Source organism: Branchiostoma lanceolatum, chromosome 18 (genome assembly GCF_035083965.1).
Source record: "Branchiostoma lanceolatum isolate klBraLanc5 chromosome 18, klBraLanc5.hap2, whole genome shotgun sequence".
In the NCBI taxonomy this organism is placed as follows: Eukaryota; Metazoa; Chordata; class Leptocardii; order Amphioxiformes; family Branchiostomatidae; genus Branchiostoma; species Branchiostoma lanceolatum.
In genome coordinates this window covers 10,702,185-10,724,579 of record NC_089739.1, presented here as the reverse complement: position 1 = coordinate 10,724,579, position 22,395 = coordinate 10,702,185, and the positions used below count along the sequence as shown (strand labels likewise).

Sequence of the window (22,395 nt, the reverse complement as noted above, 5' to 3'; positions counted from 1 at the left end):
CGTCTTTTTTCATCCGTTGTTACACACATTGTGCCCTCTAAATTTGTCTTCATATTTGGTTAAGCGTATGATAGAAAACAGCGTGGGAGCTCGTAGGAATATATTCGTGAATTATATCTATTTTCGACACTCGATAAAAAAGGGGAGAGGGGCAACATGACAATCTTTATTATCACTTAGAAAAAGATCGATTCACCAATCCAACGTCTGCTTGGAGATCATGTCTAATTGAGTTATAAATGATCACTGGTCATTGGACGATCTCCAAACAAACCCGACTTGCCTAACCGCCACTCATTCACTTCCGCGCAGCACCCTGGGTAAGAAAAGTTCACTCTTGACGTAAAAGGGAAGACACTAACCTAAACAAGACATCTCCACATGTCATTTTAAGTTAGTTCAGATGTTTCCTTACGTGATGAGTTAAATTGTTGTCTTTCTTTCGTCTTCCGGATGGTCGCTCCCTGTCATGACCGCATGATAACGCAAATCCTGCGGCTGTGGTCTGACATTTCGCATCCCACCACACGTTTGGCTGCGGGCCAGCGGGAAAATACTTGAGTGTTGGTATTTGCGGGAGAGAAAACCCCACAGGCCTTGTTACTATTTTTCGGAACCCAAGGTGGGAGGTTTACGTCAAACTTACGTTCTAAACTTGTCTCTGACCTTAAAACAACTAAAAAAAGGTGGCTCGAGAAATCAAAGTTTACGACATTGACGTCATTTCCGGTTTCTACCTTGTTGCCTGTTGTCCGTTTAGCACATACTTCGGGGTTCAAGCTCAAATCGTAAATCTACTTCCGATTGCTAAGTTCAAAATTACAATCCGGCTTGTATCTGAGAACAGTAAGAACATGTCAAGGCTTTCAAGATGTCAGGAAAAACTTGATGCTTCAGTCTTTAAATTCTTGACTTGGCAAATATTTTTGCAAGCCCATACCCTTATTTCTTGTGGCTGAAAATGAATTTTGGTTGAACGTAAAACTTTCCTGAGTGGATGTCTGTTCAAGAAATATTTTTTATGAGCAACTAAATTCTGCAATATCCCTTCTTTGCTTGGTTCTGCAATATCCCTTCTTTGCTTGATAAACCCACAAATTTCATTTTGCGAGCTCTATGTTAGGCAAACTTAATCAAATCGCTTTTTCAGGGGGGGGGGGGTGCTAGAAACTTACATACGGACTTACTGTGAATAATATCTTGACATTGAATATTCAAGAAATATTACCAGTCATTTGCGGATAAAATGTTAGAAATAAGAATTTTAAAACTTATACCATGCGATTGTTATCATTTTAAATGCTTTTAAACCAATACGGTTTTCGGAGACGTATTTTCATGAACGTGGATAACACATAGGGATGTTTCTCTCAACAAATTTGAGAAAGAGACGGTTTGTATTTCTCATTCTAAGAACTTGTCTGATCGCTTTCGTCTGTGTGGTGATTCTTCCACGTTCAGTCATCTTTCCTGTCCAGTGTGCTTCCTTGTTTTTCAGGATTTGTCTTCGTTTAGGTTTACCCTTAGAGGATTAGGTGTATGAGTGGTTAAAAAAGAGTGACCGCTAGTTACCTTTCATATCGTTGGCATCGCGCCACATTATACAACACATATATCCATACACAACGTTACATTGAAAAATGAAGTGTATCTTAGGAGGAAAGACTGCACAATTCTTTATCCCTTTTCTTGTTTTTACCAAAAGGGCTGTGTATTGAGTTCTTTCCTCCCCATAAGTTGTTTCAAAATTCCTCTCCAAGCAGATGTTAGGAGTAAACGTTCTCGTGACTATTCAGATTTTTTTATAGCCGTATCTCCTAGCATTTGTTTAATCCTTTATGTTCTTTGTTAGCCTTTTTCTACAATACCCAACCTTTTGATGCACAAGTGGTTTTGCTAACAAGCAAACCAAATTTTCTTTGTTTCTCTATTTCCTACTTTCTAGGTATTGCAAAGAGCCGAGCAATAACATTTACCGTCATTCTTGACAAAGATTTCTTTTGTTTATTCATGATTAAAATAATAGAACGGCCTTGTAGAGTTCTCGGAACAGCGGAAAGTATGACACACTGTATTAAGTACAACGTCTCTTATAAAACTGTTTATGAAGGGTTGGTAGGTTACGATCAATATTGCTGTGGTGACGGTTACAGTCGTATTGTCGAGTGGAATTATTCTGGTCGTTAGGTGGTCATATTATAACTGCCATGAAGTGGACACGCTTTCCTGAGAAAGAGAGAGGAAGATATCTGTCGGGCTGCTTTTATTTTCACGTCAATTTTTGTTTTACAAAATTGATTCTAATACGTTTGGTGTATTTATAATTTTTTTGACAATTCTCTGTCACCGTCTTAAACTTGAAGCTGAAATGCTTCTTTGTTAACGCTTTTGTTACACAACTTGATACGTGCTATTACTAGCTATTTGATTGGTTGATTTATTGATTAGTTCAATCGACTGAAAATAAGACCCCATACAAGTCCTGGTGTAACACGTCCTTCAGTGTGTATCAATTAGTTTTTTTAGGTATTTGATTGGTGGATTCATTGTTTGGTTGATTGATTTACTGTTTTAACAAACAGAAAAGAAGAAGACTGAAGCAGTCCTGGTGTTACGCGTCCTTCAGTGTGTATCAATTAAAGTTTACAAGCTATTTCATTGGTCGGTTGATTGATTGATTATCTTAAAAGACCGAAGAGAAGAAGACTCCTGTACCAGTCCTGGTGTAACGCGTCCTTCAGTGTGTATCAATTAGGGGGTCATTTCAGAAGAACCTGGTATCTGGTTAACCCAGGAGGTTTAAATCTAATTCAAACCTCCTTGGTTTAACTTAAACAAATGTTGCAAACATTTTCACTTGCTGAGAAGCGTATGTCAAAACAGACATTGAGGGGGGGGGGGGCTTGGTCACTAACATTCTAGTTCTTCATTCCTACCCCCTTTGTCCTCCCTCCCTCTCTCCCACACTCCCTTCCCTTATTTTCCTTCATTTCCTTCCTTCGCTCTCTCCCACACTCCCGTCTTCCCTTCCCTTATTTTACTTCCTGCTCTCTCTCCCACACTCCCGTCTTCCCTTCCCCTATCTTCCTTCCTTCGCTCTCTCCCACACTCCCGTCTTCCCTTCCCCTATCTTCCTTCCTTCGCTCTCTCCCACACTCCCGTCTTCCCTCCCCTGTTTTGCCTTCCTTCTCTCCTTCCTACACTCCCGTCTTCCCTTCCCTTATTTTCCTTCCTTCGCTCTCTGCCACACTCCCGTCTTCCCTTCCCCTATCTTCCTTCCTTCGCTCTCTCCCACACTCCCGTCTTCCCTTCCCCTATCTTCCTTCCTTCGCTCTGTCCCACACTCCCGTCTTCCCTTCCCCTATCTTCCTTCCTTCGCTCTTTCCCACACTCTCGTCTTCCCTTCCCCTATCTTCCTTCCTTCGCTCTCTCCCACACTCCCGTCTTCCCTTCCCCTATCTTCCTTCCTTTGCTCTCTCCCACACTCCCGTCTTCCCTTCCCCTATTTCCCTTCCTTCGCTCTCTCCCACACTCCTGTCTTCCCTTCCCCTATCTTCCTTCCTTTGCTCTCTCCCACACTCCCGTCTTCCCTTCCCTTATTTTCATTCCTTTCCTTCTTTCGCTTTCTCCAATACTCCCGTCTTCCCATACTTTCCTTCCTTCTCTCTCTCCTTCACTCCCGTCTTCCCTTGTTTCCCTTCTTTTTCCTTTCTCTTCCCACCCTGTTCCCACCCAACTAAAAGTAAACAGCTTTAATAGAAGCCAATTAAGGCGACTTTCCCTACTAAGGATGGGTCCGTGTACGCAACATCGCTCGTAAAAATGACCACAACTTCTGCCTGACATCCTTTGAAGTTCGGTGACCGGTATTTGGACATTACGTGTCGTCTGCTTTCTGTGCTATTAGGAGAGCACCACGTGAAAGTGAAAATTGCTCCCACGGCGAAGGAAAACTTGTAGAAAAATAGTGGATAAGTTTGTGTACACATATGTGGCTTAAGAGGCATGCTATAGGCTTGTGAACAAAGCCGTAACAACCATCGGAAAAGATGTTATAGCTGGCAAAAGAAAGAAGCCCACTCTAGCGACTTGGGATACTGCTCGGCTTTGTCCATTCATTATGCGCTGCGTACTTTGAAAACTGGGAGTGTTTACAGATTAAATATGATCTCCTTTGAGAGTGGGTGATCCGTCAAAAGCGGTCTAAATTTCAGGAAATACTTTTCCGAGCCCCTTTCATACATGAGTTGAAGAGAATTGTTTTGTCCTGTGTATTCGGAACCATTGAGGACACGCTATGGTCACCGACCAAACGTCTCTTTGTATCGACTCACGCATGTTTGTCGCCGCACAAACTTTCTAATATTACACATCAAGGCGCCCTATTGTATCTAAGTACGCTTGTTCTAAACGGCTTGCTCATTTTGTGTAAACACCTTCCATTGTGTGGTTGGTATTTTTGGCGATTTTTTGACACGGAAGCTTGTTACATACGTCAGAGTGCTATAACTGCAACAACAAGTATGTTTTCCTCCTTTTCCATACAAAAATAAAACTCAATATGGGATACTGCTCACTTTTTGTTTGTGTCGATTTTGTATGCGAATGTGTTAGGGTATATATTTTTGTTGGGAGGAGGGGGGGGGGGGGGGGTAAAGTGGGAGTTTAAGAAATCTTTACCACACCAAGAGCGCTCAGCGTAGGTTGAAAAGCCTATAGCTAATTCTGAGGGTCGTCACTTTATAAACAACCACACAGGGCAGAATTAACCCCAGTGTTGCCCCCCTCCCCCATAGATTTTACCCCAACTTTTCAACGGCTTCTGATACTCATCGCACCGCGACACATCATTATCGTCTGACTGAGCTGTCAATCATTTCAACAAAGATGCCTTCACCGCTGACACGATTTGTTTAACACGTTTCCTCACAGAAAACAACGTTGCCACTGTTTATGTTTCCTCAAAAACACTCCCAGATACTATCTCAAGCCCTCTTCTCGCCACACTCACCAGTCAACTCCATTGTCAAAGAAACGCAATCTAGTCAGGTTTTGAAAGACGTGAGTGTTGATATAGTTCCGGGGTGGACAGGTGCACCCCTTTCCTAACAAAGGCCCCCTTTTTACCCCGTAAGCCAAGGGCTTTAAACTACCACCCTTCAAATTAATTTGAGTCAATTAGAAGACCTGACCCCGACCCGACTTCATAATTAGTAAAATTGTTTGCTCTACTCTTAGAGCAGCTCTTTTTGTCAAAGACAGTGGGCTTTTGTTTGATTATAAAGAACTATTACAGTGACTACTCCATCTAGCACTTGTTAGTACGTTTTAGTTTCTACTTAGTTGGCCTTTTATAAAGACATGAGTGTGGTACTACAGCGTACCATGTGTACTACTGACAGCTAGTGCAGATACGGTGGATGACTGGCCGTGCACACGCGTTGGCTAAGTACAGAAAGCTTATTTAGAGACTGTTAGCAGGTTGTCTGTGTTGCTCAATTACAGAAAGATAAAGATCGTTACGGAACATATACCGACTTGAACGGTGATAACACACCGAAAGGTAAATCACTGTCAAAACATGAACCACAGAGGAACAACTGCTGACTTTGAGCCTTACTGTCATCTAGGGGGACAATCGTTTCAGTAGAAAAAAGGTGGGAGGGTGGGGTGGTGGAAGCTAGACTGTACTCTAGCCACCCCCTAAAAATTTTCCAGTCATATGTTGATATATATATGTAATGGTTTATATATTTCGATACAGAATTTTACGCCATTCATTTTTTTTTTAGTGCTGTTTCAGTCTACAATGGCTGAATTAACGTTATTTTTGATAATTGTTTAGTCCTGGCGTGTTTGAGACCAAAAATCCCATAGGTTTAGATATGCCCCCCTCCCCACACCAAATTTACTTTCCCGTGTACCTTGGCATTTTCAGTCTGATTCATAGTAGCCAATGTAACGGACGTGTGGGGGCCAATAAATACTCAACCTGTGCATTGCTTAGTAAAAACCATTTCGTAAGAAAGGTTCTTTGAAGAAATGTTTAAATATTTTCCTTTTCTTTGTTTCGCCGTTTGCAATTAAGTTGTACAGGCAAGTGAGTCCATACCCACCCCCTCTCCCATCCTACGCCATTTTCTCATACAAACACACCAGGAGGAAAAGAAGAAGAAGAAAAAAAAAAGTCGTCTGATCTGAACCATGACACCCCCACCACCAACGTGTTAAATTAAAACGTTTCACAGCGAGGGAGAGAGACGACAACTTGTTCCAGACTGAATTGTCTGTGTACCTTCCAACCAATTCATATCTTCCATACCACACGTGTGTGTGCGTAGGAAGAATGTGTTTTGCTCTTTCTCGGGGGCATAAAAACAGAGAACAATATGGTTTGACTGAAACATCTTCATTCAGTCCCTGGGATTGTGCAACGCAAGGAAGAATCTAGGAACCTTCAGCATCCGTCGTTTCAACAAGCCGTTTTGTTTCATCGCTGAAATGTGTAAGGGAACTCTTTCGCCACTCAAAAATGCATCTAGATGCCTAGCCTCAAGATCAAGCTTCTTGGCGAGGTTTTTTTTTCCTTATTCCCTGCTTCTTTCTGATCGCGTATGAGTTCTGATTGTACCCAGTCTCTGACAGTTACCTAGTCTGGAACCGATACAGTCAGAGCAGATGTATAATCAGGAAATAGATCATAATAAGTCAAAGAAAACCGTAGCCAAAAAGCCTGATTTGGAGGCTGCTAGATCCAGGACAATTTTCGTCTGATAGCTTGAGCTGATCATTGAATACCTTCAAATACCTTCGATCAAAACACGTTATCTTTAATTATTGTGCAAAATAGTAGGTACATAGGGACAAGCATTTAAACTTGCCCACTTTCTAACATTTGTAAAACATTTTTTTGGTGAATGTACGCAAATTTCGTGACATGTTTTTTATATACTAAAATGGTAACATTTTCCAGCTTCTCGTATTTGTAAACTGGCGACATGTCTTTGTTTCTGGTCTGTCCGCTGCTTTAAACTCAGGAAGTCAGACGGTGACCAAAAACCACATAGTCTTGTTTGTGGGGAAGACGTGCAACAAAGGTGAAAAATGGCTTGTGAAATCTCAGCCGCGTGCTCATTTGTTGTAGGAACGTGAACGGAAGTGCTGTTACTACTGGATCCTTAATGGTCTGAAGCGGTTATACCTATTCATGTACCCGCGCCGAGAAACTTCATATGGATGCGCTACGTCACGAAACCACCGGAAGAAACAAGACCTGTTACTAGAATGGGGAGGGGGGTGACTCGGTGCAGCCAGAAAATTAGCAATCATCACTCTAAATGATTAACGACCTATTGCTACAGGGTAAATGTCCTAATGTCTTTATTTTTGTCTTCTCTAGACACAAATGCATTGTCCTAACTTATGATTCGTCTCAAAAGATAGGCCACTTCCGGAGAGAGAGAGAGAAAAAAGGTTCGCCATTGCTCTAACCCTGTCCCGAGAGATTTGGCTTCTCGGATACCTCACCGAGGCTTCCCCCTTTAAAAATTAATGGACGTCAAAAAGAGAATGCGAGCGCTGTAAGGATTTCGGAGAAACGGCGAGTCTGGAAGCACCGACTATGACTGACGTTTGGTGTCGATGACCTCTCAATGTACAATACTCCCGGGTGTAAAATACAAAGAGCTATTTTCCGGCGGAAGCCGCTGAAAGACGGTTGAATATATATTGAAATTAAGCGTGAAAAGCCATTAGGCATCTTCGATTTGTTTTGATCACTCCTTACTCATCGATCAACCCGTTGTTCGGGTCTCACCGGAACTGGTCGTTTCGGCTCTTCGGCAAAGGTCGGAAATCCTCCGGCCTTCCGGGGTAGACATAATTTGGGTCCATTTTTTTTTCGCGCGTGCCGCCAATCTGCATGTCAAAACGACGTGCGAAAGTGATGTCAGGGTGATGTCATCACAAAGAAATGACTAGATTTTCCGATTCTTGCGGGTATAAAAGTTGAGCACGTTCGCAGGACGGCATGAATGAGTGTAGACGGCGTCGAGGAAACACCTCCAGTGTGGGAACAAGGTTTTTTTACTACCTCGATCCAACTTTTATGCAACTATGGCCAAGTGTACATTCCGTAAGTACTACAGCATAGGATCTTTTCCACGTGTTAGCATTACGAGATTTTTCTTAATTCTTTTCGACTTTCTTAGCTATTTTAAGGTTTCTTTAAATTCTTATGGTGAGAATTTTTCACGTCGTTGGTGATTTTTACGATTTATGATAATTTTTAGGATTTCGTGTATTTTCTGATTCCTCGTGTTTTTACTCGTATCGGGCGCCAATTTTATGTACCCACAAGTATTAAGACATTTTTGAGGGTAAAACTATTCTATGATGTTGTTTAAAGCGATGCTTTGCTATTGTTTACATGCTAACGTACAACCGATCATTGCTAGTGGAAAACACAACATGTTGTAACGTGCCCATTTTATTACGAACGTTTCCCGAACATTGTCGAGGCGAGCCGAACGTTTTTACGGCGCTGCACTTCTCGGCCGACGGGGCGGTTTGTAGTCGCCCCTTCGCTCAGCTATCGTAGAATTCTCCCTCCTTTTTTTCTCGCAATGTTGGTTGACTAGTAGACATCGCAGGAAATGTTGTGAGTTTTGGCAGCCGGGTAGTGTAGAGTAGGCGATACACGTGTTACTATACGGAAACCTGTTCGGTGGCGTGTTACGCGACACGCGGCCGGAGCCGGCAAGGCGTCCCCCGGGTCATGTATTCATGCTCCGCATACCTCCACTTGACGAACGATCGGGCCGGACTGACAGACTTGTTTGACTAGCTACTCTCCCGGCGTACTGCTTATCGAGGGGCACGCTGTGCCGAGGCATGCATAAATGCGCTTGGAAACAGCCCTAAAATAGCACCCCGTAGAGAGCAGCTAGAATTACTCGCGCAGCAAGCCTTGGCGCAGCACGGATTGCACCGACAACCTCGTCCTAAACTCACCGCTCTTGTTTAACCTCTAGATTTCCGAGGGTACAACTCCGAGCTCGCTGCGTTCGGCTTGCTGCTACTGCTTACCATGGCCGCTGTCGGCGACTCCAGCCCCATCCCTCCCACAACTACAAGGTCGGCGGGAACAGAAAGAAGAACGGCCTGCGAACAGCTCGATGAGAATGTCCGCATCGTCCACAGACTTTTTCTCACCACGGAAAAATTCTTTAAACACTTCGTAAGTACAAGCAGATTTTCTATTTCGAGAAAATTTTTATTCGGTATTTCCTGTCGTGTTGGGGGCTATTATCGGGCGCTTTAGACTTGTGGTAGGGGGAAAGGAATGCATGCTCTGTCTTAAATTTCCTTTCTCACCGCTTGCACGTGTTCTTACTGTGTATGGGTGGGCTAAACGACAGTAACATGTGTGCATGTACTACAAGGCCAGTGTTTGGATACATATAACTACACGACTGTTTGGTGACGCGGTTTAACTATGCTACCCAAGTTGTTGGGCTTGTAGTCTGTTGACCTCGTCGCTTGTTAACCCACCCTTGTTACTGTAAATGGGAAAACTGTTGGCGGGGATTTAATTTCGCGATAGGGATAAAAATGGAGTATTTCCGTCATTTTTGTAAGCTCGCGGTTAAAACTGATATGTAGGGTTTTACTGTTAAAGAAGAAGTGTTCGCGATGGTTTTTAAAAGAGGTCACAGAAAAAAAGGTAAACGCGAAGATTTCTCATTTTACGGTACACGTATTTTGTTTGACGTCGTCGGGCGCTGAGATAGAATTCCCCCCAGTCATGACCCCATAGGTAAACAAAAATCCACCAAACGAATCCCTCGAACCGTCGCACAACAAAAGACTGTCTCGCTTTCAAAGTTTTCGGACGACATGTCAAGCGTTTTAAGGTGTTAGCCAATAATCACTTCCGCTGCCGCCTTGCCATGCGGTGAGAGCTTGTCACAGTTTAGAATGAATGAGGTATTTTCATGGGGCTGTTTTGTGTGTGTGGCGGTGTCACAGGCAGCGGCCATTGCGTGATTTAAATATGCACCCTGTTTTACATCCAGCGGCGTTGTTTTAACAAGCAATGACAACGCCTAACCATATGTGTACCTAAATTCGGCAACGGCATGGTACCAATTCCACGAAATGGCGGCCTGATCACCCATACTTGTGGTCTGCCTTACAGGTCTGGCATATATCTTCTCAAATTCCTCACACGGTATTTCTGATACGGTGGAAACAAATTTAGGAACCAAAATATCCGCGCCCTAATTTCTTAATCTACAGAAACAAAATCACTATAGACAAACACATGTCGTTATCTCTGATATAGTTCTCATGAACTGTAGCTTGTTAAAAAGGTCAAATATTGCGTAAACAGTGAATTATCTAAGACCTAATGTCTGTTGCCCCCTCTATTTGTTAAACACTCTGTTAGACGCCTGGTTGCAATTTGCACAGGCTTTAATAGATGTCAAAAGTGACGCAAGAAAATGTCAATTTTGTAATCACCTGTAATTTCACAATCTACCTCAATATACAAGTGCAACACGATACCATACTATGAAAGTGATAATGATAATATGGTATCAAATATATTGTATTTTTCTATCGATATGTTTATATAGTATACGCCCATGGCGTCTGAGTTTTCATGCCGGTGACTCAAAAAGAGTACAGTCGCCAAGCCTAGCCCATGCTCTCAAATTGCCTAAAGAGCTCTGCACTTAGTGATGGATTAGCTTTGTGTTCAAACACGAATCTTCATACAGATACCTGGTTTCTTCGTAGGGGACGTAAAGTCCAGAAAATCCTTGAGAAAGACGCCCACATTCGGGTAATGTATCCATAGCTTTAGTACCACCCCCTCCACCATACACCGCCGCGGCCAGACAATTTCGTCGGGGGCGTCGCGGGGGGTTACTGGGGCGTTAATTATTCATGATTTTCCCGCCAACTGAAAATCTGCGGAGGCTCAAAAAATTTAATCTCAGCCCACTTCACGTCTGGCCCAACGTACGGGGTCACGGCGTAAACGCGAGACTGGGAGGGCCGATTATGAATATGGAGGTTTTACGCCTTCCATCATTTTGATATTACACGCATTATTATGCTAACGCACAAAACCTCAGTATTGTCACATCTAAAGCCAAACCAAACTGTCAGAAAATTAGATCATTCGCTACATAATATGAAAAATAAACGCAACTTAAAAATGACAAAATTTTTTCCGGTCCCTCCCTAAAAGTGGATTCGTCTTACGAGATCTGAATATTGATCGAGTATTGATTTTGTCGTATAACCATATAAGGAAAGGAGTATGGACGGACAAGTAGACAAGGGGGAAATATGACAAGGAGTCCCTAATTTGAATATCGGAAATGTATTAGTCTAGGTCTCCCTCTCTTAATACATCTGTAAAGAAAAGTTTGCGAAAAATCTTTGAAGACAAGATATGAATCTTAAAGATGATGTATGTGGACGTAAGAAAAGACCGTCTATTTCTTCCTTATACATTCAGATATTTGTATTTCAAAGAGCTAAAGATACTAGTTGGAAATACCTATATGCACATCCGCCAAGCCCTCCCCCTTTATACTTGTAGAAAGATCCATTCCGCTATATAACCGTATTCATATACTACAGTATTCGCAAAGTCTTCTACTACAAGTATATATAATACAATGCAGTTAGAACTATATAAAACGTATATTTTAGGATCGTAAATATATTATTAATGTGTGTTTTTGTTCTTATCCTTGCAGAATGAGCTAAGGTTCGGCAACCCGGAATACTCCAACCGAGACCTGACGCTAAGAGGGCTTCCTGAACTCAGTACGTCCTTCACAGACTGGGAGAGTTTAACCGTAAGTTTAACTGTAATTCACTTTATCTTCACGGTAGCAAAATTTTACGGTGTGAAAAAAATGGACATTTTCACTGAACTTTAACTTCACGGTGGCGCCAAGTGATTTACAGAATGAAGGAATCATAAATGATTACAACATTTTTTTCACGGTGATGATAAGTTCACGGTACAGAGGTGACCGTGAAAACAGTGAACAGAAAGTTACAGTGAAAGAAACAAGAATTACACTTAAATCTCTCTGTCTGCCACCCAGAGACTACCATCATATCCATTACACTGCTAACAACATGATAAGCGGTCTCTCTGAAATGTAAACATACCTATCACGAGCACACGGGCTTTAGAGATAATTAAACGTTTGAGTAATAAGGATGTTTACCACGTCTATAGTTACTTCCGCGCTCGACGTTTTTTCCGTCGGAATTTTAATCGGGTGGTTCTATAGAAATAGTAACCTATCGGAGAAAATATTTCCAAATCTTCTTAATTGAAAGGAAGGTGTTTAAGCAGACTTAAGGGCTTACCTGAGGTAAAAATAGCAGAGAAGAAGCCCAGGTATTTAAGGTATGCCCCGGCCGGGAAACAGGCTATGTACAAAATAAACTGAAACCGGGAAATTCTTGGGGAAAGTTTGTCTACGTCGTTAAGAAAGACAAGATCATTGTTTGACATTTTCGGATCAGTGTGTCAACTCTACAGTCGTGCCGGCTCTTCCGACAGTTTTTGGAGACCTACGGATAGACAAGCTGTAGTTTAACCCCCTGGATGTATAAACAGTAGATTAACCCTCTAAATGTACGTGCTGTAGAACATTAACCCCTGACGTAAATGATGCATTTTACATCGTAATCACAGTCTTTTCAAAAATATTATAAGCATTAAGTATTTACCTTGTAAATATAATGCCTATTATACGTGACAGTTTACAAACATTATCGCTTCTTGTATTCGTGTCAACTTCTAGTTTACGTAGCAGTCCTTTAAATGAGTACAGTTTTGACGTGCTTCCTACACTGATATAAAGAGGTCTATAAATAGGCCTTTCTGCCCTTTTGAGGGGGTCCTGTGACGTAAAAACTGACCTATAATTGTTTTCTGACCCGGGATGTCTCTTTGTATGAAACCGGTCAACCCTCTGGGTTTTGCGTCTGTGCCAATTATAGGTCCTTTTGGTGAGGTTGAGAGCACGTTTTATATAGTGCCGTGTCGTCCTTTCAAACGACACAATGTACCTACTGTCTAAACGTCCACACCTGTAGGAAATTATAGAAAAGTCGGATGATCAAAAAAAAGGGAAAAAATGACATATCCAGAACGGCTGTCTAATTGAGAGAAAGAATCATAGATATCGATCAAGACAGCTGTTACAATGTGACATCTTAAACGTACGCGCTAGAGAAGAAAGAATAGTTTCCAGCGGTTTGAATCGCCTCTTTGTTGCTGAGAGAACAACCCAAAAACTACCCTACTCTACCGTAACTTGCTTGGCTTCCCTAAAAGAGCAATAGGCCAGCATACAGTGTCAGTTGTCAGGATTTGATCTGTAGGTCTGTGCGTAGCTACAGGATTTGTACACCATTGTGAACGGTAGCGCTACAAGTCTGACGGCTGTTTTGTGTAGTGTAGGAACAATTGTGGCTGGAGGGCTAACTGAGTGAAAGCTACTCTTACACGCGCGGACTCTATTCGAGCGAGAAAAGGCCGCGAGCGAAAGTCATCTCGGATAACCCTGGATACACAAGGTTCTGTTTGCTCAACAAACGAAGCACCTAAGCCGGGTGCGACCGGGCCGATCTCTCAAAAGACTCTCCATGACGAGCCCAAATCACGTTAACGCTTCAAAAATACAACAAATCCGTTCCCCCTTTTTGAAGCGTAACCGAAACCTTTAATTATGTATGTCATGTAATTGATTTAATATAAAAATCTCGTTAAATAACGGCGGTGGAAGCGTTAGAAGTCGAACCAAATTGTCAGGTCGGACAAAGTCACAATTGAGGGTGATTTAGAGCTTAGTGGATTGACTCGGACACACTGGCAGCCTTATGTACAACATACACCTTCTATTGTAGATAAGACTAATTCAAGACCTCTTCCGGAATGGCAATGTATGGTAACAATCGATCATTTGGCCGTTTCCTGCCAATAGAAGGGGTCCTAAGTCAAGACATCATTGAGAACAACAACCCTCTTTCTTACCACACGTCTTCAATCGATGATTGGTTCGTCTAGACATTTAAAATAACCAGCAGCCAAGACCAGCATCTTCAAATCAAGTGGTCAAGAAAATTACAAAATTGCTTCCTCAAAAATTACTGCAAAGTCGTCTGTTTGTGAAAGACCAAAGTGTTAAGGAAACAATTATACTACACACCTGGCCACTTTGTCACTGTTAGTTGTTTTGTGAGTGAATGAAGACCTTTATTGTATCTACCTGTCCCAACTTGCTAAATATAGTAGCCTCCAAACAGGTTTCTTGCTTTGGTCCTTTTCGTTGTTTTCTGATTGAATGTCAGTTCAGCCAAAAAGTTTGCTATTGAGCCAGACAGGTTTTTCAAAGAGAATAAAACCACGTAAAATACCCTCAATACTAAATCAAGTTAAATCAATGACTCTTGCTTCTTGATATATAAAGAGACATTTTAAGAAAAGATAGGATATGTTACAGGGGGTTCGTCTGGGAGCCTTTGAACAGATTTTTCACGTGGTTGCCATGTCTAGACGTCTGGCATAGTCAGCAGGTTACTAAAACACCGTCAAGGTCAACACAAGCACGTCCCAGATAATCCCTACCTAACAGAGTCATAGTTAACATTTTACGCTGAAAAACAATTACATTTCTTACTTCTGTTTTCACTTTGTAATTGGAGAATTGTAATTTCTAAGATTTGAAATGAAAGACACTTTCCAATGTCACCATTTTTGAAGGTCACTCAAAAAAGTTTCCTCAAATATTGAGGCTTTCTATTCAAGCTTTCTATCAAGATTTGAACAACACAAATCTTTGAAAAAAATTGTATACTCCAAAATTGGAACTTAAATGTGTGCGTGCATATCCAGCTAGTAAATCTAACTTCTATAGACTGAATGCCAAGACTCGCCCACAAAAGGGACATCCGCGGTCAAACCCAACATTTACAAAATGTCCCACGTTTGTATGTTAACGTTTAACCCCCCGGTGGTAAGAAATGTCAAAGTCTAGGATGATGTCCCGCCACTAGAAGTGAGAGGTCGGGGGAGAGATCTAACGTTTCGTTCCGGTTCCTATTGTCGGGAACTAATGATTTCAGGAATGTCCGGTTCGGTACCGACGGGGGGAAGGGCTAGCCCGCCCGCCCGCCACCCATGATGGTCTCGCCGATTGCGAGACTTCACAAACTCCCGTGGTCTCGCTCTGCACGTGAATGAACAGACTGTAGTACTTCGTACTCAGGTTGTCTTTCCGCCCGACAAAAACCAACAGTATGTTTGATGTGTGTGGACACCGGCGTTTGAAGATTATTTCTCCTGGAAGTTAGCTTTAGCTTTAGCGTGGGAGGTATTGGTTAAGAGGTCAATTACCGAGGAATTTCGCGAAGTTTGTCGGTGTGTTTTACTCCGGACATGGTGCAATGTAGTCGGTCCCAGTGTTCTAATCCTCCTCGCAATCCTAATCTTTTTACGTCATTGACCTGGCGTTTCGTTACACTACATCAACACGAGAAGAAGAGTTGCAACAGATCAGCCACGGGGACTATATTTAACCGTTTCCTGTACGTAATTTATAAATAGGATTCCAACTCGAAGAGAAGGCAAGAGAAGTACTTACAGTTGAAAGGATTTTGCACCTGTGACCTTAGAAACAACCTAGACACCGATCTTATTTTGTACACACCCGGTTGGCCCTTTTTATGTAGTAGACTTTCTTTCTCTTCGTTACTTTGTATCCTATTTTATAGGTTTTGGTTCTCAGGAAGTCTTAGCAATGTTTTCGTTTGTAACTAGGAAAATTTCCTGCGATTAGCGATACGCTGTGTTATTCTCGATACACTGAAAGCAAGCGTTTGTGTATCTGTGTTTCTTTAGACATTTGCAATTGGGGCGACGTTACGCAATGCTGTGATATAAGGTGCAATTTTCTTCTATGCCTTATAAGAGACAGAGTTAAGTGAGTCCACACCGTGTATAATGATAGAGGAGGCGTATTTGAGTTAGCTTTAGGATTTCCTTTGACGGTAAAGTTGAATTTGATAGTCGGAGTATGTCACGAGGCACTGCGTGTGTTTCTAGGCCATATCGGGTTAAATGTCAATTTGTATCTGCTCAAAAAACCTACACGTTTGACCTTATCAAATTGCCTAAAGGGGTGGTTAACATTCTTAACCGTCAATTCGTTCATGCAAGTTTTAAACTTTTACATAGCTCTTTGTTGACACGAGCGCCCCCCCCCCTCCCACCACTGCTTGGCTATCTTCTTGGACGTTTGAAAAAGTCATCGTTGTTGAAATCCTGACTTGCCCTGTCAAACCACAGGTCACGACGTTTCACCCAGCATATTCGGGGGTCGCCAATGTTTTGGGTCATGCCGGGTTGTTTCTCACTTCCGATCTGTTCAAAACAAAAACAAGCCAAGACACGCGCGTGTTATCACCATGTATACACCAAGTATGCCAGAGATCCTAATCCCGTGAGGAAAATGTTTTTGTCGAGAGAGAGTCACCGCACGTGTCTTGGAAGGAGAGAGGACGTCTTAGAAATCATAAGCTAGTCATCAAGTGCATCCGACCCCCAAAAGGTCATAAGAACACACTTCCGAATACCCGTGTGTAATGTCCTTTTCCACTGATCCAAATCTTGAAGCTTACAGGACAATATTGCGTGAAAAAGTTGTATGTGTACACAGACCAGCACTATACAACCGTTGAAGGAATATTAGTATCATGAAAATGTTGTTATTTCATGGTCAGTTTCTAGGCAGACGGGATGCCTGTGTTTTGAATCATTTGTCTATATTTTTGCGGTCGAGTGAAATGTTAAGGTGCTTCCACTGCTTGTAAACAAGGATAATGTTTTTGCGCTGATCCGTGAGATGTTTTGCGTCACAACAAAATGCCACTCTCTGTATATGTAAACTCCGGTTTGTTTTCTGTCAATACACGCGGAAAGTAAACTATGCCGGCCCATGTCCGCCTGTACGTGGAGTGTTGGTTTGTAAACAATGGGACGACGACAGTATGTCAGGATGTACGACGATACCGTAAAATATACGTGACGGGTTATTGTTCCTCTCAAGGAAATGTCATTGTGCCGTTCTTCCGGCGTGTGTGCCCAAAGGTAGTTTCCTTGGCCCACTTCCAACATTCCAAGACGGTCAAAAGTCTTAGCACAGGTGCGCCTGAAGACGGGATGACACCTCGACCGAGTTTGAAGGAAACGCACAGGAAGTCGCCTGATCATACCTGTCTTTTGGCATACTTAACATTTCTCACCTGCATTCTTTTCATATCTACCGTTTCTCACCTAAGTCAGAAATCTCGTGCACCCTCGAGGCTTTGCTTGTAGCATACCTATGAATCAAGATGTTAGGCCAACGTAACAATTGGAAGAAAGAAAGCCAATATAATGTTTAATATAGACAATCTAGGAATTTTGGCTTTGGTATGTAGCTTGTGTGTTTGCAAAACGGTAAGCTCGACTTGTCATTGTCACGAGTTATATAGGTGCGGTATGTTTAGCTCGTACGTATACAGAGATGTAATAGAACAAATGGTCTGGAAAATTACAAGTTTTGGGAGGGGGGAATCCCTGAGACCTTTTGAGGTTCGCCGACAATGCTGGGTTGGTGACCACTCCTTCGCAATTATTTCCACCAGGTCCTATATATTTATTGTACTGTCCGCCATTTTTTTGTCTTCCAGCATTCACAGAATGTTCTAGTTGTCAAGTTAATTAGTGTCTCATAGGAATTCTAAGTACATACTTTCAATCCTTAGCATTGCCGTATTGACCTCGGGTCATATAATTTGAACGTGGCTTATTGTTCCAACACTCCCTATATGTTAAAGCGACACACCCCCAACTATACGTTGAATAATACTTGTCAAAATGTTAGTCTCGGTGCATTCTTTGGATTATTTGTCCCACCTTGAGTGGTCGTATCAAGCGCCCCCTAGAAAAGTTCTGAGTTCAACTAAGGTCACTTTCTGCCCCCCTCCCAACTGCATTTCTGTCAGCAGAAATTTTACGACTAGTATACATGTACATATAACTGTTGAACAACCGTGGTAGACCGTCTTTGTGATAACCCGGAATGCAGACTTGCCGGGGCTTGTACAGGCCAGCACTTCGGCCATAGGTCAACATGCCCCCGAGGAAACTTTGCCTCAGTCCCCTGGAAGCTTAAGCAACAATTGAATTAAGGCAGGCAAAATCACCGGGTCGGGTTGGTCAGCAAGGCGGGGATGGAAGCTTCCTGTGCCGAAGACTCCCAGTCTGACACCCCGGGAGGAGTCTCGTAACCACGGTTACCGTCTTTTGGGCGTAACACGCCGGCTTGGCAAGCATGCAACAGCGGCTGGTTGTATTGCAATTACACCAAGCCCCTGTCACACCTTAGCAGAGCATATCTAACTACAAGCTCTTAAAGTTACTTAGTATCGTATTATGTTGTTAGGCTTATTTGCAAACAAACAACGCACAATGACAAATTGTTTTGTAATTAGCGCCTTCAGTCAACATTGTCACGCATGTCAGACAATTTCCCTCACAATAGCCACTGGATTATCGTCTACGTGCTATGACGTCACGACAAAGTCAATCCTCTTATGAGATAATGCTTCTCTGACGTCGCATAATTATGTCAATAGCATGCATACCAAATATGGTAAAGTCACCAGTGATGACAATGAATTATAAGGATTTCCATAGAATTGTACCAAATTTGGTCATGTTCTCACAAATGGCATTCTCTTACCAAATATGGGGTATCTTGGCATGTACTAGTTTTAATTATAGAATAAGCCCTCTAGCGCTTTCCTGGTGTCTCACAAAAGGGCAAAAGTTCAGAGGTTAGACCCGACGTATGTGATGCTTGTAAATGCAATAGTAAGGGAAACACTGTCCATCCTAACTTTAAAAAGACTATATAATGTCCTTGGTCCTTGAAGTGTGGAAACTGACTTTCCCAGCTCGTGTACATTCTCACATGGCTGTGCTCTCGCGAGAGTACATTTCAAAATGGCGCTCATAAATTTTGTATTCACAGCATTAGAGAACAGTTAACTTATCATGTTTTTGTTCTTTCCCCGTTGTTCTACAGAGTGAAGTACGTCTGACGACCATGCGACACAACCTCCACCAACTCTACCCGTTCTTAGACGTGCTGGAGGTAGATGAGGGCGAGGCTGTGGTGAGAGAAGCAGGGAGGTTGGAAGAAAAGTTGTCCAGGCAACTACAGAACGTCCTTTCGCACACGAGAAGCTTGATGCGCGCCATTAGTACTACGGTAAGGAACTTAAAGTCATAATGGGGGAGGGGTGTGCTTATGTTTGTTTGTGTGCGATCCTCATGTATATATCAGTAGTTTCTTTCTGTGTTCGCCGAGCAAAAAAAAATAATTGCACAACTATAAACGTTAGTGCAATATCGTAAAGAACTAAAATACTACATAACAATTCCACAAAAGACGCGCAAACCATCCTGAGGTAACCGGGGGAAATCTAAAGTAGAAACCATGCATGTATGATATTGAGGAACGAAACTAAAAAGGAAAGGTATAAGTATTATAATGAAATTGATATACACCTGGAATAAATGACACCTCTGGTAGTTGAAAAGGAACAAATGCCACAAATTTTGTAAAATTAGATAAAAGAAATAAGTAGATAACATAAAACATTCGTTACTAGTTTTCAAGATGACTTAGTCTGTACATACTGTATATACATCCACAGAATACAACATGGTCCTATGTCACATGCCTATGCGATAATGATACAGAAACAGACACAAAGGTATGGACGACAGTAACATTATGCCCTGCTTTGGTGTGGTCATGGGCTCTACTGTTGTATAATACCTTCCAGTATATAAGGTGTGGAAAGTGGGAAAGGTGTGGGAAATACTCACATATCTAACCTAAAAAGCCTGAAGAAGTTTGAAGGACTTAAGGTGCAAAACGTGCGAAAACGAAGAAAGCAAAGTGCAATAACTTTTATTTTCAAAACTAACTTCGGCAAAGAACTTCGGAACACTTTGACTCAATTTTGTAAGAAGAAATTGAAATTGCAAGTATGGTGGGTTTTGTTATAAAGAAAAGGTTGTCATTATGCTAATTTGTTCTTCGTTTTTATGTTTATACAGATGCACTTGATGGAGATTGAGAATGATGAGACGGATAACGCGACGCCAGCGCCAGTTCATCTGTCCGAAACGCCGTCCGAATACGACCGCAGTCTCCGAGACCATATTATTGTTCGAGACTTCGTGGACTTTCTAAGGAGGGTTCAACGAGACTTCATGAAACTTCGCTACAACAATGGCTGCCGCAGAACGACACGGAGTCCAACCCACACCGGGAGACGGTCGTGACGTCATCAATTGTTGAGCCCATCATCACATATCTGATGACGTTAGACATCTGCCAAGGAAAACGACCATTGAATTCCGTGCCAATATGAAGAAAAAAACCACAGAAAACTCTAGAATATTTTCATGCGGGTAGCATAAGCAGTGATTTTATTCGCAGGTAACTTTTACTCTGTTCAAGGCCGTATCAGCTGTGACGTAATCCAAAATGGCGGCCTCAAGGCTGCCTCTCTCACGTGACCGTGTTTGAACTTTGAACCCTGGTTGCCGGGCAACCATTCCTTCTAAGTGTATCTATTACCTGTTTCCAAAGTGATCGGTAGTATTTTGATACTGTTAAGGGTTTAATACGGAATTTTGTATATTTTTTATACTTCTCATGAATCGTGCGAAGTTTGTTGCATAGAGACCCAGACACACGCTATTGTAAATGCTGCTAGTTAGGACAAAATGTGTGCGTGTGCAATATTCATGTCAGCATGACATAGTATTTATTGTGTATCATAAGAACACATTTAGCTATAGAAAAATCTTATATGGAAACCACAATATTACCGGGTGCTACCAACTTAACGTGCCAGAGAATATAAGAAAAATATCAATATTTAAACAAAGATAGATATCTATAAGAATTGCGTCACTACACTAGTTGAATTGTACATAAGATAGACATTTTCTCAGAGTTTTCTGGTAGGTTTATGGCTGAGTTTATTTATTGTGTGTTTTATTTTTAATTTATCTTATCCATAAGCCTATACTCCTACTTTTATTCAGTTATACTTCAGACCCTTAATTTATCCTGCAGCCTGCGAATTTTTCGCAACTTTGACTTTGTTTTCAATGCTATTTATTACTGTTATTTATAAGATTTGCCTTCACTTATTTATACCAAAGAATGTGAAAACCAAAGTATCTTTAAAATGTGTGTTATTCTGCAATGAGTTGAATAAAGTTTTTTTACAAGGACTTCCACATTTTCTTGTCCTTTTATGAACAATTGTATAAGGATAGGTTTGTGATATTAGACATCCAGATCACGCAAAAGAAGAATAAAATTGGGTCTTTACTTTTGGATTACTGAAACGTCTGACATTAAAAATCAGTAATCCAGTAGCAAAGACCCAATTTTATTCTTCTTTGTATAAGGATAGATATCTATTGATAACACGAGAAAAGATCTCTTTTGGACAGATATATTTGAAACTAGTAGGTACGGAGGAAGAAAACTTCACATTGTACGTCCTTATATTAACAACAATGCTAATACATCAATGTAGGAACACTATTCTCGACAAAAGAAAATTGTTCAAATATAGGCTAGGCAGGTGGCTATAACACATCTATTTATCTAATATTCATAGCTATGATAAAGTGTTAGTCATCGCTCAATATTGCTAAAAACAAAGTTCACTTTAGATGATTTCCATAGTGACTCTATATGATGGGTCTTTTACGTGGGAGTAGTCTACGAAGCCCTTTTACCGATATTGATTATAAAGTGAACCATACATAAGTCTAAATCCTTGTTAAGTTTTCTTAAACCATTTCGTCTGACCTTTAGGGCCTGCCTTTAAGACATGTTCAACACGACTGAGAGACTATCAAACAGACGTTAAGTAGTCAAAGACCCTCTCCCTACCCCCGCCCACCCACACACAAACACCCCCTCTATCTTTGGGCCACTACGCTGTACCCGTAACAGTAGTGCCCCCCTCCCACACCTTTAAAACTTAAGGCTATGACTGAACTTTCAATTCTGATTCCAATTAACGTCCCGGTGCTCTGTCCCTCCCCCCTCTGAGTCACTAAATCCATTGATCCTCCGCCATCTTGTTTCGGTCAAGGTCACGACATGGGGAAGATCGTGCCTTTCACAAATATTATGCCCCCCCCCCCACTCCCAGAGGCTTTAGTTTTGCGATTTGACGATAAGCAACGTCATTGCATCT

The 22,395-nt window shown here is 41.8% G+C and overlaps 1 protein-coding gene across 2 annotated transcripts; it reads left to right on the top strand.

The window, feature by feature from the left end:
* The first annotated feature begins 7,975 nt into the window (after positions 1-7,975).
* LOC136424264 (uncharacterized) lies at positions 7,976-20,653 on the top strand. 2 transcript variants are annotated; one of them, XM_066412796.1, is made up of 6 exons: positions 7,976-8,134; positions 9,033-9,238; positions 11,778-11,879; positions 19,179-19,364; positions 19,813-19,872; positions 20,222-20,653. In XM_066412796.1, the coding sequence occupies exons 1-6, from the start codon at positions 8,116-8,118 to the stop codon at positions 20,447-20,449; spliced, it is 801 nt and encodes a 266-aa protein (XP_066268893.1). In that variant the 5' UTR covers positions 7,976-8,115; the 3' UTR covers positions 20,450-20,653. The 2 variants fall into 2 exon arrangements, with proteins under 2 accessions (XP_066268893.1, XP_066268894.1); XM_066412797.1 differs by lacking the exon at positions 19,813-19,872 and having other exon boundaries at positions 7,994-8,134; positions 20,222-20,650.
* Positions 20,654-22,395: the final 1,742 nt, after the last annotated feature.

What these genes read in the sequence shown, in the direction of transcription:
- LOC136424264 (XM_066412796.1), top strand. An exon ending in CAGACTGGGAGAGTTTAACC is followed by an intron (nt 11,880 to 19,178) that starts GTAAGTTTAACT and finishes GTTGTTCTACAG; the next exon opens with AGTGAAGTACGTCTGACGAC. An exon ending in TGCGCGCCATTAGTACTACG is followed by an intron (nt 19,365 to 19,812) that starts GTAAGGAACTTA and finishes ATACATCCACAG; the next exon opens with AATACAACATGGTCCTATGT.